We start from the raw sequence: 17301 nt of genomic DNA, 5'->3' as shown, positions 1-17301 counted from the left end.
CATAAATACATGTTGAATGGCATTTGCTTCTTAGAGCCTAGCAGACATGAGGTGGGTGAAAGACTATGGTTGGTTGTCTGATGACCGTGGGATCTGGGTGGTGGGCATGTGCAATTTATGCTGCTTCTTTGGGTATGTTTGCAATTTTAAATAACATAATTTATTTTCCATAAAATATATTTGGAAGATGGGTGTGACCCAGGCCTTCCTTCAGGGAGCTTTATGATGCATGTCACCCAGAGCAGGAAAAGTACTGCTTATAACAGTGAGGGTGGTGGCCGCTTGTGGTTGGTGTAAGTTCAAGCAGAAAACTTTCAGCAGAGATTCTGGAGTTGCTGTGGGGAGCTGTGACCAGTAGCCCATCAAGTGGTACAGCTTCCTGTTACAGCATTCTTATTTTCTGTAATAACAGCACTTACAGTACCTTCATGGAGCCATGTTGGTGATAAAGTGGGTGTGTTCCCATTTTGCAGGTGAGGAAGGTGAGGGGTATGGAGGTGAGCCAGGCATTCTGGTTTCGGCCTGATGGAGTGTGACGCTGGTAGCACTGTCTGTTCTGTGCGTGACTCCCCCCACCGCCGCCAGAACCCAGAATGCATCGATCACCCCATGTGTTGCTTCACTTCAGTACCCTGATGCCGTAATGTCCCATATGTTGTTTTCTGACACAAATTAATATATTATTCATTAGAAATCAATCTCACCTCTCCATTGGTGGTGTCTGCCCAGAGCAGCCGTAGCTGCTGGATAAAGTAGGTAGTTAGCTGGTCTTCACCATGACTGTCTTATAAAAAAAGAAGTGCTTTGTAAATTTGAGCCTTAAGTGTGATCCAGGGTTTATGACAACTCCAGTGTGGGTGGGACCTCTGCCCTATGTCTCAGCCTGCTGTGTTCACTGCCCACCCCACACATCTTCCTGGGACTGTGCTGCTATGGATCGGAGGCCTTTTGTTGGAACCCCCAAAGGTGTCGCTGGGGCCCAGTCAGCCCCTGGTCCCTGGTAGAAACTAAGCAAGTGTTAGGGTGAATGAGTGAGTGACACATCTGTGAGACTGAGGCATCTGACACAAGCCCAGTGTGGGGCCAGTGACAGGCCTGACTTGAATCCTGCTCTACACTAGTGGCCTGTGTGACCCCTGCCCTCGGAGGTCTTGGCTTCTCACAGAGTTGGTTCTCTTTTGGTAAAATGTCCCATTTGTGTCCCACGTGGTCACACACTGTATCACGGGCTTGCTGCGGCCTCCTTGGCTGCTGTGAGAAGCTGATGAGGGACTACACCCCAGTGGACAGTGGCTCTTGGATTGTTGGTGATCTTGTTACACAAAGGAGTCTTTCCTTGAGGCCCCTTTTCAGGTCCTGTTGGGAACAGAGTAAGCCTGCTTTTCCCTTTTAGTAGTTAAGCAGCTCTAGAGGGTCTGTGGCTCTTGAGGGTTGATTATTTTGTTTTTGTTTTCCTGCCTTAAAATACTAAGGTAATGTTCACACAACATGAAATTCACCTTTTTAATCCTTTTAAGTATACGTTGGCGTTTAATACAGTCATAATATTGTGCAGCTATCACCTCTAATTCCAGAACATTTTCATCACCCTGGAGAGAAACCTGTATGTATTAGCCTATACTCCCCCACCTCTGTGCCCCCATTCCCTAGCAGCCATTAATCTACTTTCTGTCTTTAGATTTGCATGGTTCTGGGCATCTCAGAAAAATGGAATCATATTCTGTATTGCCTTTTGTGTCTGCTAAACATGCTACACACTTACCATGTTTTCACAGTTCATCTGCATTGTGACAGGGATCAGAAATTTATTCCTTATGTCTGAATAATATTCCATAGTATGGATATACCACATTTCGTTTATCTGTTCACCCATTGGTGAACATTTGGGTTGTTCTTGTTGGTTGTTGTGAATAGTTCTGCTTTTTAACACTTGTATACAATTTTTTTTTTTTTTTTAATGAACACATCTCTTGGATATATCTAGGAGTAGAATTGTTGGGTCATAGGGGTAATTCTATATTTATCTGTATTTAACTTTTCAAGGAGCTGCCAGACTTTCCCACATCACAGCAACATTTTACATTCCCACCAGCAGTTTATGGTGGTTCCAGTTTCTTTATGTCCTCAACAACATTTATTTTCCTTTTTTTTTCTTTAAATAGTCATCCTAATGGGTGAGAGGTAGTTTTGATTTGCGTCTTCCTAATGATTAATGATGCTGAACATCTTTTCATGTGCTTATTTGCCATTTGCCATTCCATCTTTGGAAAAATGTCTTTTCAAATCTTTTGTCTGTTTTTTTGAATTGGGTTTGTTGCTAAGTTCTAATAGTTCTTTATATATTCTGGACACCAGACCATTATTAGAGATATGATTTCAAATATTTTTTCCCTACTCTGTTGATTTTTTTTCACAGTCTTCTGCACAGAAGAATTTAAATAAATTTGATGAAGTCTAATTTATTTTCTTTTCTTTTTTTTATGAAGTCTAATTTATTTTTTTCCTTTGTTGATATTGAACTTTTGGAGGCTTATCTAAGAATTTCTTGCCAAATTGAGGGTCCTGGTTTTACCCTCATATACTCTTCTTCTAAGAATTTTATAGCTTTTAATATTTAGGTCTTTGGCCAATTTTGAGTTGGTTTTTCGTGTATGGTGTGAAGTAAGCATTTTGTTTTATTAATTTTATTTATTTTTTGGCTGCACTGGGTCTTCGTTACTGTGCATGGGCTTTCTGAAGTTGCATTGAGTGGAGGCTGCTCTTCATTGCAGTGTGTGGACTTCTCATCGCAGTGATTTCTCGTGTTGCCGAGCGCGGGCTCTAAACTGTGTGGGCCTCAGTGGTTGGGACTCCCATGGTCTAGAATGAGGACTCAGTAGTTGCAGCTCACTGGCTTAGTGTCATGTGGGATCTTCCTGGACCAGGGATCGAACCTATATTCCCTGCACTGACAGGTGGATTTTTAACCGCAGGGCTACCAGGGAAGTCCCCGTTTTGTATGGTTTTGATAATTTTATTTTCTATTGACAGGAAGAGTTTTTGACTTATTTAACGAGGGAGGGGAGTGCCATAGTTGAGAGTACTGAAAGTACTTTTTCTCGTCTGTTTAACAAGTATGTATTGAACACCTATTCTGTCCTGGGCCCTAGGACAGTATCACTGAACAGAGATAGTCTGTGTTCTTGGGGGGGTTAGAGGAGGGGGACACACAGATGGAAAGATGAGTAATTAGCATGTCTAGTGGTGATGAGGTGGGAAAGGGGGTAGAGACCCCCCCCTGAGTCGCGTATGTAGGGGGGAGATTCATGTCACTTTGCTGTTTCTGCTGAAGAAGAGAATGCTGTACAGAGATCCTGGGAAGGACCTAGCAGGAAGTACAAAGGCCCTGAGGTGGGAGTAAACTTGGCTTTCAGAGGAGCAGCTGGGATGTCTGAGTGGCTGGAGCTGAGAGAATGGGGTTGAGGGGTAGGGGGGACGTGAGAGGGGTGGTAGTAGGCAGGTCAGAGGGGCTCTCAGGGCCTTGGCTGGGGTGAGGTCTTGCTTTTACCTTGAGTAGCATGTTGTAAAAAAGGACCACTCATGTGATATCCTCTAGGTCAGCCTGGCTATTTCTTGGAGGTTGTGATAGGTGTCTATACCCAGAACAACCCTCTGCCCAAGGGGGAGATTTCTACTTACAGGATGGAGGAGAGAAGGAAGATTTCTGTTCCAGCTCTCACAGCTGTGCAGGAAGTGCTGGAGGAACTGTTCCTCAGGAGGAACTCTTTCTTAGGCCCATGGGCTTCATTGAGGCCAGACACTTATTAGCCCTAGACATAGGTTTCCCCGCTGGCTCTGATCCTTTTGGGGCTGCCTGTCCTGCTGCCCAGGATGTGTATGGGGAGGAGCTGACAAAGGAGCCCAGGCAGGGCCTCCAGGCTCGTGTCCCCACCTTGCTGGGTGCACGTTTGGTTCTCCCTCTTTCCACTCCCGTCTCCTCCTGAGAATGCAGAATGCTTTTCTGGCCCTTCCTGGAAGTTTCTCTGTAAAACCTCCTGCCATTCCCAGCTCGGTGGAGCTGGTGGTCAGGGCTGCTTTCCCAGCCAGGTCCTGAGGGAGGCGGCCCTGGAAGGGTTAAGGCCTCCCATTTGGTGATGTGACACCCGCTGGGCACATTGCAGTTGGCAGGGAATTGGCAGGCGTAACCCTTTGTGGGCCAAGGAGGCTCAGCCACTCATCTCTCAGTGACGTCCTGCGCCAGAGGGCCCCTGGCCACCGTTTCCTTGTGGGTATTTAATATTCAGATCCCCCTCACAGGCAGCGTTTTTATTTCCATGTCGCCTTCTCTTCTGGTGACCTTTGTTTCTCTCTGGGGTTGCACTTGGGCTTCAGGCGCAGGCCCCAGCCGTCAGAGGCCCAGACACCCCTGTGGGGCCACTTCCAAGTAGGCAGTGTTGGGTAGTAAATGAGCACTTCTGAGAGCGGAAACACAAAATCCAAGCCCCCCTCTTCAGAGTGAGCCCCGGGGTGCTATCAGGTTTTAAAAACATTTGCTGCCAGTCTCTCCCCCTTTTAAAGCTTGGTCAGTTTAGGCATGGTACTTTGTCCTGCTGTATGCTTGAACGTGGAGGTGTGGACAGGCTTTCATGTCTTGTCACTGGGAAGGGATACTCAGAGGCCAAGGCATGAGGCTGAGGTGCAGACTGATCTCAGTGATACCTGCATGGCCTGTCTGGTCCGTGGTGGTCCCTGTTTTCAGAAGTTTCAAGAGGTGGTCTATGTCTGGGAAAGATAAAAACAAACTCCCCACCTACCCCAGCTTCCCCGACAGGACCTGTGCTTTCTCTGGCTGCCTCTCCCTGTGACTCCAGGGAGGGAGGGAGGGAGGTGTTGAGGTCTGGGGACTTGGCAGTCCTAGGCCTGGCCCTACGTGTCCCCAGGGTGAGTCTGAGTGTCTGGGCGGGCCACCAGAGGGCTGGCTGTTACTGTGGCATGAGCCCCAATGAAGGCAGTGACCATCGGTTTTTGTGGAGATGAGTGGTCCCCAAACCTGCTCTGTTCCCTCAAGCGGTACTGGGGTGAGGTGCTACCACCATCTTTCTCCAGGTCTGCATGGCATTGGCCTTGAGGAATCTGAAGACTGTTGAGGTTTTATTTTTAAAATGGTGGTGGTTGCTACTTGAGTATATTAAAATTTCTGCTCTCCGGATTAATTTTATTAAATATATCTCAAAAAAGCATTATTTCAGAGGCTACATTTACATGTCCTCTACTGGTGAAGAATCCGTCTGCAGTGCAGGAGACTCCGGTTTGATTCCTGGGTCAGGAAGATCTCCTGAAGAAGGGGTGGGCTCCCCACTCCAGTGTTCTTGGGCTTCCCTGGCGGCTTAGACAGTAAAGAATCCACTTGGAATGAGAGAGACCTGGGTTCCATCCCTGGGTTGGGAAGATACCCTGGAGGAGGGCATGACAACCCAAAAATAATCAGATTGTAAATGTGTGTTTATTTGTAAACGTAAGAGTCCAGGGTGTATTATGTGTGGTTTTTTTTTTTTTAATTCTTTGCAGTGTTAACAGTGTTACATATCCGAGTGGTTCTTGAACCAAGGACTGAAGGTGACCTGATAGGATGGCTGCCTTGGTCTGACTTTACCTTGCATGATTCCTGAGTGGTGATGGCCTTATATTTGGTGTGTCATTATCATTTCAGATGGATGTGGTGTCTGGGCATGCTTGGCATGAAAGAAGTGCCCTGTTAGGAGACTAAGATGCTCCTGAACTTAACCTTCACCTTTGGCTCCTGAGTCTGAGCTGAACCCCGCATTCACAAATGATGTCTCTTCCCTGAAGGGTTAGGTAGAGCACCCCTTTCGGGGCTGGGGTCAAGAGAGTTCCCTGTGGAGAGCGTCAGTGCTCAGATGGATTAGTTTGATGGAGTGACTGGAGGCACTTGATTTAAATTGTGTGCGCACTTAGGTCTTTTTGGAGCACACTCTGTGCTCTCAGCACTTTCCTCCTCTGTCCTTCAGGACCTAAAGGTTCCAGCTCTCCTCACTCTCACAGGCTGATGGTCGGCCAGGACCTCCACCCCATCCCCAGTCCCAGACTACTGCAGCCTGGGGGGCCCAGTCATCCCTGCTAGCATATAAGTGGCCTCACTCTCATGGGGGAATGTTTTTTCCTTCTAAGCAACCTCATTCCATTTAAAAAAGTTGTTAAAAGTTTTGATCCCCTTTTATCTGGTTTCATGTACTTACTTGGGAGATGGGTTTTCACATGCCTGTATATTTCTGCCACTTCACCTTTTCTGCTCCCATTGCTTTCTCCTCTTCCATCTCTACAACTCCAGATTCTGCTCATGGGGCCTACCTCTAATGAAGCATTTCTAGATACTCCCCCTCCTCCTCTGGACCAGCCGAGTGGATTTCTTTTCCATTGTTGGCTTGTAACAAAATGATGATCAACACATGTATCTTACAACCCTTACTGGGTCTTTGTCATGAAGGCCAGTGACCCCAAGCTGCTGCTCCTGCCTTCCACAAAGGTGGGACCCCCAGGTCACTGGCCCTTTGGAGGTAACCGACTGGCGCAGAATCAGTATTCGACATCCATGTCCAGGGTCAGACAGGCTGTGAACTAGGAGAAGGGTATCCCTGGTTGTTAGTAACTGACTAGGCTTCTTGGTACTGCCGAAGTTCCCTTCCAGATTCAGGCATCACTCAGATATTAACAACAGTAGACAGCAGTTGGTTCTTTGCCTTCTTTGGAAGTTTACATTACTGTGTGCACAAAGTAGTAAAAATGAGCATGGTTGCAGGTGCTAGTGATTTTTAAAATGCTCTCTCGTTCTACCCAGGTGTGAAATTACTTGTCTCAGAGGAAGTGTGGGTTGAAGTGGTGGCGGTGTGCAGGGGTCCACAGAGGGCCCCGAGGGGGTTTTGCACGGCCTATGGGCTCCTTCACCTGCTTCAGAAGTTGGTGGTTCTGGACCCTGTGTCTCATCTCATTTTCAGAATGGTTTTCCTTCCCGACAGTTGGTTCTGGAGCCCAGCAGACAGTGATCACACATGAGAACTGCTGTTCTTTTGCTCATAAATGAATTACACAGAGAAGAAAGACCTTTTCTAAGATGATTGGATAAGATTTGGAAGTGGGAAGAAGGGATGAAAACTGTATATACATGAGTGTGTGTAGGTGCATGTGTCTGAGTTGGGTACACATGTGTGTATTTGTGTGACTCAAGGTTGCTTGGTGTTCAGCTAGCCTGGTGTATTGCATTTTGGGGATCAGGGCGGTATCTGCTGACACCCCTGTTTCCTGAGTCCCTCCTCTGCTAGTAGGGCGTCCATCAAGTAGGGTCAGATGCTCCCAAGTCTGGAGCACCACGTGTTCATCTCTTTTACGCCCTTCTCTCTGTGTGCCCAGAGCCTCGGCACCACCGGCCACCATTAGAGGCCAGAAGTGACATTATGCGCCTTGTGAGAAACCTTTAAGAGAGCAAGTGAGCTCCTTAACACGACTGAAGAATTTGTTGGTCAAGACTTTGATTTTTGTAAAGAGGTTGTTTATCTGGCAAACAGTGCTGGCTTCTCTTACCATTAAGCAGGAGGCTCCGAAAACCTGCATCAAGTCCCCAGGTCCAGGGACCTCCAGTGGGATGGACACGATGCTGTCAGGCTGGAAGTGAGGTGGTGTGCCTACCAATCAGGCCTGGCGTTCACATAAAAGTCAGGAGACTTGAAGGACCAAGGTGCTGACTGGTTGAAGGCTGAGCCCAGCGGGTGTTCTGAAGCTGTGGTGGCGTGTCCAGGCTGGGCCTGAGCTGTGGAACTACGGTTGCAGGCAGAAAGCACTGAGGTTTATTCAGGATGCAAGGAACAGGGCTGTGATGGCACTGCATGACCTGCCCTGGAGTAGGACATTGGGGGGCAGTGTGGTGTGAACCTGTGTCCTCCTGGACCCCGCCCCGTCCCCTGCTGCCGCCAAACCAGTTGAAGCTCTTCTTAGGGTTTCCCTGACACAGACGACTGCACCCACCCCCACCAGCCCTCAAGGGCACAGTTAAGTCCGGGTTACCTGGAGAGAAACCTGATGCCGAGGCTTCCCAGGAACCCCCTCCCCTCACCACCCCAGGTCTCTAGCAACTCAGCCCCAGTGTACTTGATTTCCACTTTCTTTCCTGGTGGCTCAGGTGGTAAAGCGGCTGCTTGCAACGCGGGAGACCTGGGTTCAGTCCCTGGGTGGGACAGATCCCTTGGAGAAGAAAATGGCAACCCTCTGCAGTACTCTTGCCTGGAAAATCCCATGGATGGGGTAGCCTGGCAGGCTGCAGTCTGTGGGGTCGCAAAGAGTTGGACATGACCGAGCGACTTCACTTTTTTCCTTTTCCTGGCTTAACCCTGCCCTGTACTTTTCCTGAGAGCTTTGGTCTGATGCTCAGGCACGTGTGCTTAGGAACCATTTGTTTCTGTAACTGGGTTAAAGTTTCATCTGCTTCAGTAATTGAGTTTATAGCATGTAATTTCCTTCTATGAGGGGCCTATTTATCTTGAGAGTGTGTAGGGCTTTTAGAATGATGTAAAATTGACCCATGTAGTTGGGACAGACTGACCCTGCAGTAACCAGTATGCACTTGACACTTCTTGAAACTAAATTTCTTCTGATTTGTCCAAAGGGTTAACCTTGAGTCCTGGACTTGGATTGAATTTACACATTCACTTCCTTTCTTTGAAACCAGTTTTCTCTGTAGTCAGTTCTGCCGTAACGCTTGTTTGGAAAAGCAGATTTGTTCCAACACTGTTGGTATAAGGGCACACGGTTTTGTTACATGTGATTTTGTCCAGGAGAAATGCTAGGTCTGGGGGGTTGGGAACCTGTGGCCCACAGGCTCATAGCCTGTTTGGGTAAATAAAGTTTGGTTGGGACACAGCCACGCCCATTTGAGAACAAACTGTCACAGTGCAGGGCTTGAGTAACCATGACAGAGACTGAATGGCCTGCAGAGCTGAAAATATTTACTGTGTCTCTTTAAGAAAGTTTGCTGACTCCTGTATTAGATGAATCCAGAAAACTGCTCCCAGCTAAAAGAGCACCTGCTGGGACCCCGAAACAAAGTGCACCTACCTTAGATGTGCATCACATCATACCCATCCCCTTCTGGGTTCACACAACCTCCTTCCTCCTGAGTTACTATTGCAGGAACTCAGAAACTGCACCCCACCCACAGTCACAGCAAATACCAGGTCTTCCCCCAGGTGAGGCATAAGGCTTCAGGCAGCATTTGTGTATTTCCTAGCTGTTTAACATGCTACCATTTAAAAATCAGGTTCCAGGGACTTCCCTGGTGGTTCAGTGGCTAGGACTCTGTGCTTCCAATGCAGGGGGCCCGGGTTCAAACCCTGGTCAGGGAACAAGATCCCATGTGCTGTAACTAAGACCTCATGCAATCAAAAAAAAAACTAAAAATCAGGTTCCAAAAAAAATAAATAAATAAAAATCAGGTTCCAGACTCTGTTTTGATGTTACTGGTGAAGTTTTGTGGTGGTGTTCCATCATTTCCACAAGCCCTGTGTTTTATCGCACGGTTTTGCGCCATGTGGCAGCTTTTAGGGGTGTATGTCCAGTACTCCGGCAGAATTTCTGTGCTCTGAGAGCAACAGCAGGAGGTGTGGTCTCACTGATAACACTCAATACAGTTGTAAACATTTAATATCTCATTTGGACCTCGGGGGGCCAGAGCAAGCGGGCAGACCCAACTTCCTGCTTGTGGGGTGCTTCCTGTGTCCTGTGGAAAGGACACGCCTGACTGGGTGGTTGATGGGCTGTTTCAGTGGGTGCTGTGTAGAGGAGCCTGGGCTTCAGTTCCCAGCACCGTCCCTCCCACGTGCTGTGTGATTTTCACCTGCCTCAGTTTTCCTTCCTGTAAATCAAGGGCTGATGATAGCACTCACCTTGCATCTGAGACGATTCGTGTGCGGTACGTAAATGCTCAATCAGTGTAAGCTATCTTGTCTGTAAAAGAAGACCCCACATTTCTGTTAACAGAGGAACATTAAACTTGGGTTGAGATCTGAGAGTACCAGTGTTGAAAGGGAACCCATGTTCACCAATCCCCACCCCAGCCCCTTGGGGGGGGGGGGGGTCTCTTTAAAACCTGCATTTGTTCATCAAATGTTTGTCGTGCACCTGCTATGTGGCTGGTACTCCTCTGGAGTTGGGGATACACCAGGTGGGTGGCAGTGACATCTGATGCCAGGAGGCTCATACCTTTTAGTTGCAGGGGTCCTCCTGGCCAGACCTCCCCACAGGTGCTTCTGTAGCCCCTGGCAGGGCGAGCCTTAATTCTCAGAAGGAAGACTGCCATGGAAGCCTTTGAGGACCGCTGTTCTGTCCCCACTGGCGTCATTTAACCACCACCACCCCCGCCCCCCCCCCCCCCCCCCCCCGCCAACACACACACGTGCTTGTCTCTCCAAGGTGAGGGAAAAAAGATTTGAGCATGAGTAACAAAAGGCCTTTCAATTGTACGGTGGGATGTTCCACGGTGGGGAGCTTATAAGAAAGCCAAGTAGAAAGAAGAGTTTTGAACCTGGTTCCAGGCCCACTGTACTTGGATTTCCCCCCTTGTGGGATGACTGGCTGGTCTTCTACCCACAGAGACTCTTGGTGAATGGCACCTGCCCTCACATGTGTGGGTGTGGTCAGTCCCCACCCGAGTTCCCGGACTGCGGCAGGGAGAGTCTGTTGTTCTTTGAAGCCCCATGGAACTTTTAGCCAGGTGGCTGGGCCAGGGGCCCTTCTGATGATATATAGAAGAGAAAACATTTACATTTCTGGAGTGTCTTTAGGTTTTCAGAACACTAAGGGTTCAGATGATTTTGAACTGTCACGTTGGAGAAGACTCTTGAGAGTCCCTTGGACAGCAAGGAAATCAAACCAGTCAATCCTGAAGGAAATCAGTCCTGAATATTCATTGGGAGGACTGATGCTGAAACTCCAATACTTTGGCCACCTCATGCGAACTGACTCATTGGAAAAGACCCTGATGCTGAGAAAGATTGAAGGTGGGAGGAGAAGGGGATGACAGAAGATAGCATCACCGACTCGATGGACATGAGTTTGAGCAAACTCCGGGAGTTGGTGATGGACAGGGAGGCCTGGCGTGCTGCAGTCTGTGGAGTCTCAGTCGGACACGACTGAGCGACTGAACTGAACTGAAGGGTTCAGAACTCATCTTCAGTCAGTGAGTAAGACTGAGGTTTCTTTTTGAGGAAATCTTTTGCACAGGACTAACTGTGGCCCCCTGTCCTCTGTCTGAGATTCCCATCTCAGCTGCTTGGCGTATGCTGTTCCTCTACCTGGACCATCTCCCTGGATTCCTGTTCCTGCCTTGGCCTCATTCTGTGAGGCTCCATCTCAGTACACTCGCCTTCCAGAAAGTCAGAATGCAGGGGTTTTTAATCAAAGCCCTTGACTGACTTGCTGCATTTTGCCATGTAAGCCATCTCCAAGAGTCATACCCTTCATGAGGCTGATTAACAGAAATGTAGGTCTGACTCAGCAGCCCATACTGAACCCATACTGTTTGCTCCACACTGAAGATGAAGACAGATGAGGGGGATATCTGCTGTGGGGGAGATGACGCCCCTGAGCGGTGTGGGGTTTGCTGCTGTGGGCTCTCTGAGTGAGGGGCCCTCTCAGGGAGAGCCTACTCTGATGCCGTGGCCTGATGCCCACTGGGGATAGCTGGTGACCCAGGGGGAAGGTGGGCTGTGGGGATGAAATAATGGGTTCGGGTTTACTGCTGAACTCAGAACTCAGAAGTTGCTGTAGCAAGTGGTCCAGAAGGTGGACTTGAAAGCTGTCAGTAACAAGTGGGAAAGTGGCAGCGGCATCCATTCTCCGTCCGCTGAAGGTCACAGTTCCTCTTGGGTTCTTTGTTTGCCTGTTGGAGGAGCTGGCCGCCTCCCTCCACAGGGGACCTTCTCCCCTCACCCGCACCTCATGCCACTGGTTCTTTCAGGTCTCACCTTCTGCAGTGGGAATGTTTGTTTATCTAACTCTGCTTTTTATCTTTGTTTTCTTTGACTACAAAGAAACTGATTGTCACTGTTAAGAGAAATAATTTAGTACAGAAATGCTTAATATAGACAGTGAAAGTTTCAGAGGGGAGTGTTGTGGATTTTAGTCCAATTTCTTTCAGTTTCGATTTTAGTGAGCTTTCAGTATCTTTTCCTGCAGGTTGTAACTAAGCCTTTTAAAACTGTGAATGGTATCATACCATTCTGCAACTTGATTTTTCTCACTCAGGGTTTTACTGATGTCATTGTTTCTCTTCACCCAGCACGTCTGTGAGCTGTGGAAGGGAAACTGAGGCTCAGGGAAACAAGCTCCCCTGCCAGTTGCTCCCTAAGGCTCATCCTTGTTCTCTGCTGTATCTGGTGGGGGCTGGCCGTTGGGAATCAATTGTTAACTTTCCCAAGTTAAATTGCATCCCATATATTTGGCCTTCATGAGGTTTGGCATTGTTTAAAACTCGAGAGCTGGGGTGTTTGGTGTGAGCTCCTTCCAGAGCACAGCTGCTGCGTCTCTGCCGCTGTCTCTCGGAGACATGCACCAGGAAATGGCTCGGGCCGAGAGCAGAGTGAGGTCTCTGTGCAGGATGGGAAGACGGCGCGCCTGTCAGCCAGAGGTGGTGGAGGGTGTGGAGCTTGGCCGCGGCCCAGTGCGGCTGGCATCTGGGCCCTGTCGTCACTGTGGCAGTTGCCGCACAAGCTCAGGCCCTTCTTTCCGCACCACCCTGAGGACAGCGGCTGTGCTGTGTGCAGGCCCCCACCTGTCCGCGCACCCCTGGCCTCCCTGCGTGTCAGCCCGTCTCACTCCCGCGGTCTTCCTCCAGGCCTGCTCCAGCTCTGTCCCAAAAAGTCAAGTCCATCTTTTCTCAGCTGCTCAGACAAAAATTAAGAACAGCAACACAGCAACCCTCTCTCGCCTCCTGTCTAGCTGCTGGTTTGTTATGTTGTCCAAATCCTCTGACGTTCACCCATCATTTGGTCATGTCTCCCTGCTGCTCTGCCCCAGTGTGTCCCCAGATCAACCACATGATCCTTTAGAACAGATTGGACCCCTCTGCCCCCGACTTACCCTGCCCTCTGTGCTCCACCTGAGGTCAGTCTGCACTCAGCACCCTCCTTCTGCCACCACCTCGAGCTCACGCCCTTCTTTGGGCTCTGCACAAAGCGCCCCACATCATCTACTTTTCAGAGCATCAGCTCTTGTCAGTTCTTCCAAACACAGAGTCCTAAGGCTCACTTTCCTCATGCCTGAAACAAGAGTATTGCTAGTAGTGTTTTTACTGTTACGTTAGGAGCAGTATACATAGCATTTCCTAGTACAGAGAGTATTAATGATAACCTCAGGGTTAAGACTCTGTGACTTATGCCTCTCTAAACCTCCCCTCTCCCAAATGAACTAGCCTGTGTGGGGTGCTGGTCCCCTGAGTCCTGTTTAAAAAATACTGGTTCCTGCCATAGCACAATCACCCTTTTGGAGTTATTTTAGAACAGATTTTGCACCTGAGGTCCTCAGACCAGTTGGAAGGTGACATTTAACTGAAAACATCTTTTGGTAGAAGCAATTGAAATCTGCATCCCTTCCAAAGCCATGTGTCAGCATTCTGCCTAGGACTTGGTAGCCCCCATGCTGGGATTTGTCTGTGTTGGGTGCTTGGGAAGCCTCTGGTGTAGCTGGAGCTTGTCCCTCTTGTGCCCGAGGACTACTTGGGCTGTGTCCTGCGGACCAGCCAGGTTTTATCTGGAGAGAGTGAGAAGGGGGACTGAAGCCCCCTGGGTTCCGGCCCTGCTCCCCAGGTAGCAGCCTGTGCCTTGGGCAGCCTTGCGCCCTGGTGGTGCCTCTTGGCAGTGGGCTTGCTGCCCTTGGTCTCTGCCCTGCAGGCAACAGCCGGCTTGGGATCCTGCCTCAGTTAGAGGGGCTGCTCTCTGCGGGCCAGCAGTTCTCCTCCAGCCTGTGGTGGAGCTTACGCGCTGTCGTCTGTCACTGCTGCTCTGCTATCCCTCCGTTCTCTTCCCCTCACTCTCCAGGGGTTTTGAAGCAGATCCTAATTTGCCAGTTGGGGCGATATATCCTTTTCAGCTGCTCTTCAGAAAGCACCCTAGTGCTCCTCCTCACTGCGTCTTGCAGAAATTGTGTGTCCTGCTTCATTCCTAGGTCACACTTCATTCCTCAAGGCTGGTTTCTTCCTCACAACTTTTTTTTTTTGCTGTGCCTGCAGGGCGGTGGCCGCCAGCCCTGATGTGCGGGATTGGGTCACAGGTCCTTCCTGCTGAGAGGAGGGTGGGGCCCCTCCTTCCTCACACCTGCCCTCCCCAGGAGCAGTTGCCTGGCGGGATCGAGATTGGCTGGCGGCGGGCCCCATGTGGGCACTAAAGCAACCGCCTTCCCCAGTGGAGGAGGAGGCTCCACCCAAGGAGGGGGAGGTCAGAGCCTGAGACTTCATCCCCCCTCCACCCCCCTGCTGTCCCCGCCCCCTCCAGCTGTGCCCGTCCTTCGTGTCATGGGGGAGGGGTGCAGCAGCCAGGCCCCCCAACCCCAGCAGCCTGCCAGAGGCCCAGGGAGTGTCTGGGGTTGGCAGAGTTCCAGCCCCTCAGCTTCCGAGTGAGCTGCCCTGACGCTGCACGCTGAGCACAAGCAGACGGGTCTCCCAGGTCCTCAGCTGGGGACCCTGACCAGATCTGAGTCTGGAGGGAGCAGCCCCATGGGTGTGAAACTCCACTCTGGCCCCTTGGGACCACTTGTCCCACACCAGTGACAGTGAAATGAGGTCACTGGGGCAGTGCCTCGCTGGTCTGATGGCCTCATGCAGAGCGACCTCCTTGTCCTCACTCCCCAGCCTTCCCCCACCCCAACCTTGTTCTTCATATTGACAATTGGGAGGAAGGACTTCAGATTGAAACTGGGGTTCAGATGAGCTTCACGGATTGGAGCCTGGGGCTTACCACTCTGGAGGCTGTGCTGGGGGGGCCCTCTCGGCTGGCCAGACCGAGAACTTCTCCCTAAGGGACAGAATTTCCTTTGACTTGCCTGAGATCCTGGACTGCCCACATCTTTTATGCCCAGTAGGCTCCTCTCTGGTCCTGGACGCACAGGACCACTATTCACAGTGACCACTGAGATCATTGCTCTCATCCAATTCCCCAAATGTTGGAGCAGCTCCTGTTGTTTAGGCAATGCCTCAAAGGAAAGTGATCGGTCCCTCCCATGATAGGGGAGGGGAGGGTGACTTCCATTCAGGGCATTGACGGATCTGCAGCTCATGGGGAAACAGGACAGACTCAGCAGTCTGACGGTTTGTGGGATATAGGGGGCTGAGGTGGTGTGGCAGGTGCAGGCTGGGGTGCCAGGAGGGTTTGGGGGCAGGTGGAGGCCAAGTTGATAGCCTCTGCCCTTGAGCTTCAGAGTTCTCAAGCTCTACCTGGAATGGGGAGCACCCTGGGGGGTTACATGGCCATTGGGAACCCTGCTTGATTCCACCCTTTTGGACTGCCTGTGGAAGCAGATGTCTGAGTGCCCAGGGTCAGCCACGCTGGCCTAACACGTGTCAGACGGACGCTCTGCCCCCCGCGCCAGGAGCATGGAGCAGCTGTCACTTCCCTTCCTTTCCGTTTGAGTCCAAGGCAGTGCCTTGCGCTGTTGCTCGTTTGTGAAGTCGGCTCCTTTAAAGAGGTGGCAGATGAGTTGCCTCAGGAGTGTGTGGCACATACAGTGATGTGGCTCCTTTGCTGCCCTGTACCACCCCCTAGATTCCAGAAGTTGGGCTCTGGACTGATTCTGCCTGGCCCTACCCATGACAGGCCTCCCAGGGGTTTTGCTGGGGAGAAGCCGGGGTGCTGGGTGCCCTGGCTGCATGGGCACAGCCAGGAGGTCTTCAGTGTAGGCACACCGCGGGGGCGGTCGGCGTTCCCCGAGGGGCTGCCGTGTTGGTAGGTGTGGGCATTGACTGTCCTGTGATGAACCCTTGGTGGCTTCTTAGGTCCTGACCGGTGGAACTCTGGTCTCCAGTGTCCTGCCCCGTTGGGACATCAAGGCTGGTCTCTGAGTGGCCCCTTTAAGAGCAAGTACCTGTGTCCCAGACTGGGTTGTGGAATGCCAGCAGTCTCCCTGCAAACAGCCATCACTGCGGTCTTCCTTCACTGTCTCTGTGAGGGTTAACAACACTTCAGCTTGTTGTCTGGAACCGGTTCAGACTGGTTTTCTGGAAAGTGCTTTGTCTCTCAGACTGAATCCTGGGAAGGGTCATGTGGGAGCCCAGTGATGTCATGGGATCAAAACCTGACTCAGCGGTTTTTTTTTTTTCCCCCTTTTTATTTTCTTTCTTCTTTCAATCAAGATATGTGTGTGCTACAGGTACAGGGTGCTGGCAGGGTGATGGGCCAGGCCTCACCCCATTCAGAGTTCATTTTGTCGGCAGTCAAAGGGTTAAAAGTGATCTCCCTCCACCCCCTGCTGAGGTGAGCAGGCAGTGAGGAGGCTGCCCCTGGCTGAAGGGAGAGGCAGGGTCAGCCCTCATCAGGGCAGGGCAGGGCTGGACTTAGGCTGTGACCCTGCTCCTGGGACAGCGTGGTGCCCCCTTCTTGGATTCCAGATAGCTCACATCCAGTGCTCTAGATCCCACCGGAGGTGGTCAGATCTAGAACAGTTTCTTCTATTTGCTCTTGAGTCTGGAATGCAGAGATTACCCCCTTCTTTCTGACAAACAGCCACCTTCCCTTGTTCCTGTCCTGGTCCCTGTAGGTTTCTGGTCCCGGACAGGGCGATGCGTAGCTTGGCTTTTCAGGTGCTCTGTTGCTTCTGCTCAAGGCTGTGAAGAAATGTTCTGGGCACGCTTTGTGGGCCCTTCATTTGTTGTACCCACTTCTGCCATCATCACATGGTGAGGCAGACACTCCAAGCTGACATTGTGAGAAGTTTCTAAGAAGATAGCTACTTCATTGTGCCCAGTTTACATGTCGTGTTTTCTCCTTCCCCTAAAGTTCAGAATGACTGAAGAAGCATGCCGGACACGGAGTCAGAAGCGAGCGCTTGAACGGGACCCAGTGGAGGACGATGTGGAGAGCAAGAAGATAAAAATGGAGAGAGGAGTGTTGGCCTCAGATTTAAATGCTGATGGAGACACACGAGTGACGCCTGAGTCAGGAGCAGGCCCAGCCCAAGGGCTGCTGAGGGGCACAGAGGCGACGGCCGTGGGCAGAGGCGAAGGGCAGGTGGGCGACGGGCCTGTGGACATGCGAACCACGCACAGGTGAG

The 17301-nt window shown here is 50.6% G+C and overlaps 1 protein-coding gene and 1 non-coding gene across 6 annotated transcripts in view; both read left to right on the top strand.

Annotated features, from left to right (window-relative positions):
* Positions 1 to 17301, top strand: part of GATAD2A (GATA zinc finger domain containing 2A) — a 91975-nt gene that overhangs the window by 40704 nt on the left and 33970 nt on the right. For 4 of the 5 annotated variants that reach the window (XM_061149728.1, XM_061149725.1, XM_061149727.1 and 1 more), the window contains one exon: positions 17028 to 17296. In XM_061149728.1, coding sequence (XP_061005711.1) covers positions 17028 to 17296 — 269 coding nt within the window. The remainder of the gene's footprint in view (positions 1 to 17027; positions 17297 to 17301) is intronic. The other variant, XM_061149729.1, reaches the window with a different exon arrangement.
* TRNAG-UCC (transfer RNA glycine (anticodon UCC)) lies at positions 9317 to 9389 on the top strand. The gene has a single exon. It is a non-coding gene; the product is annotated as a tRNA-Gly (tRNA).

The sequence above is a fragment of the Dama dama genome, chromosome 9 (genome assembly GCF_033118175.1).
Source record: "Dama dama isolate Ldn47 chromosome 9, ASM3311817v1, whole genome shotgun sequence".
In the NCBI taxonomy this organism is placed as follows: domain Eukaryota; kingdom Metazoa; phylum Chordata; class Mammalia; order Artiodactyla; family Cervidae; genus Dama; species Dama dama.
The sequence above is the reverse complement of the archived record's forward strand: the minus strand, read 5'-3'. Positions and strand labels throughout refer to the sequence as shown.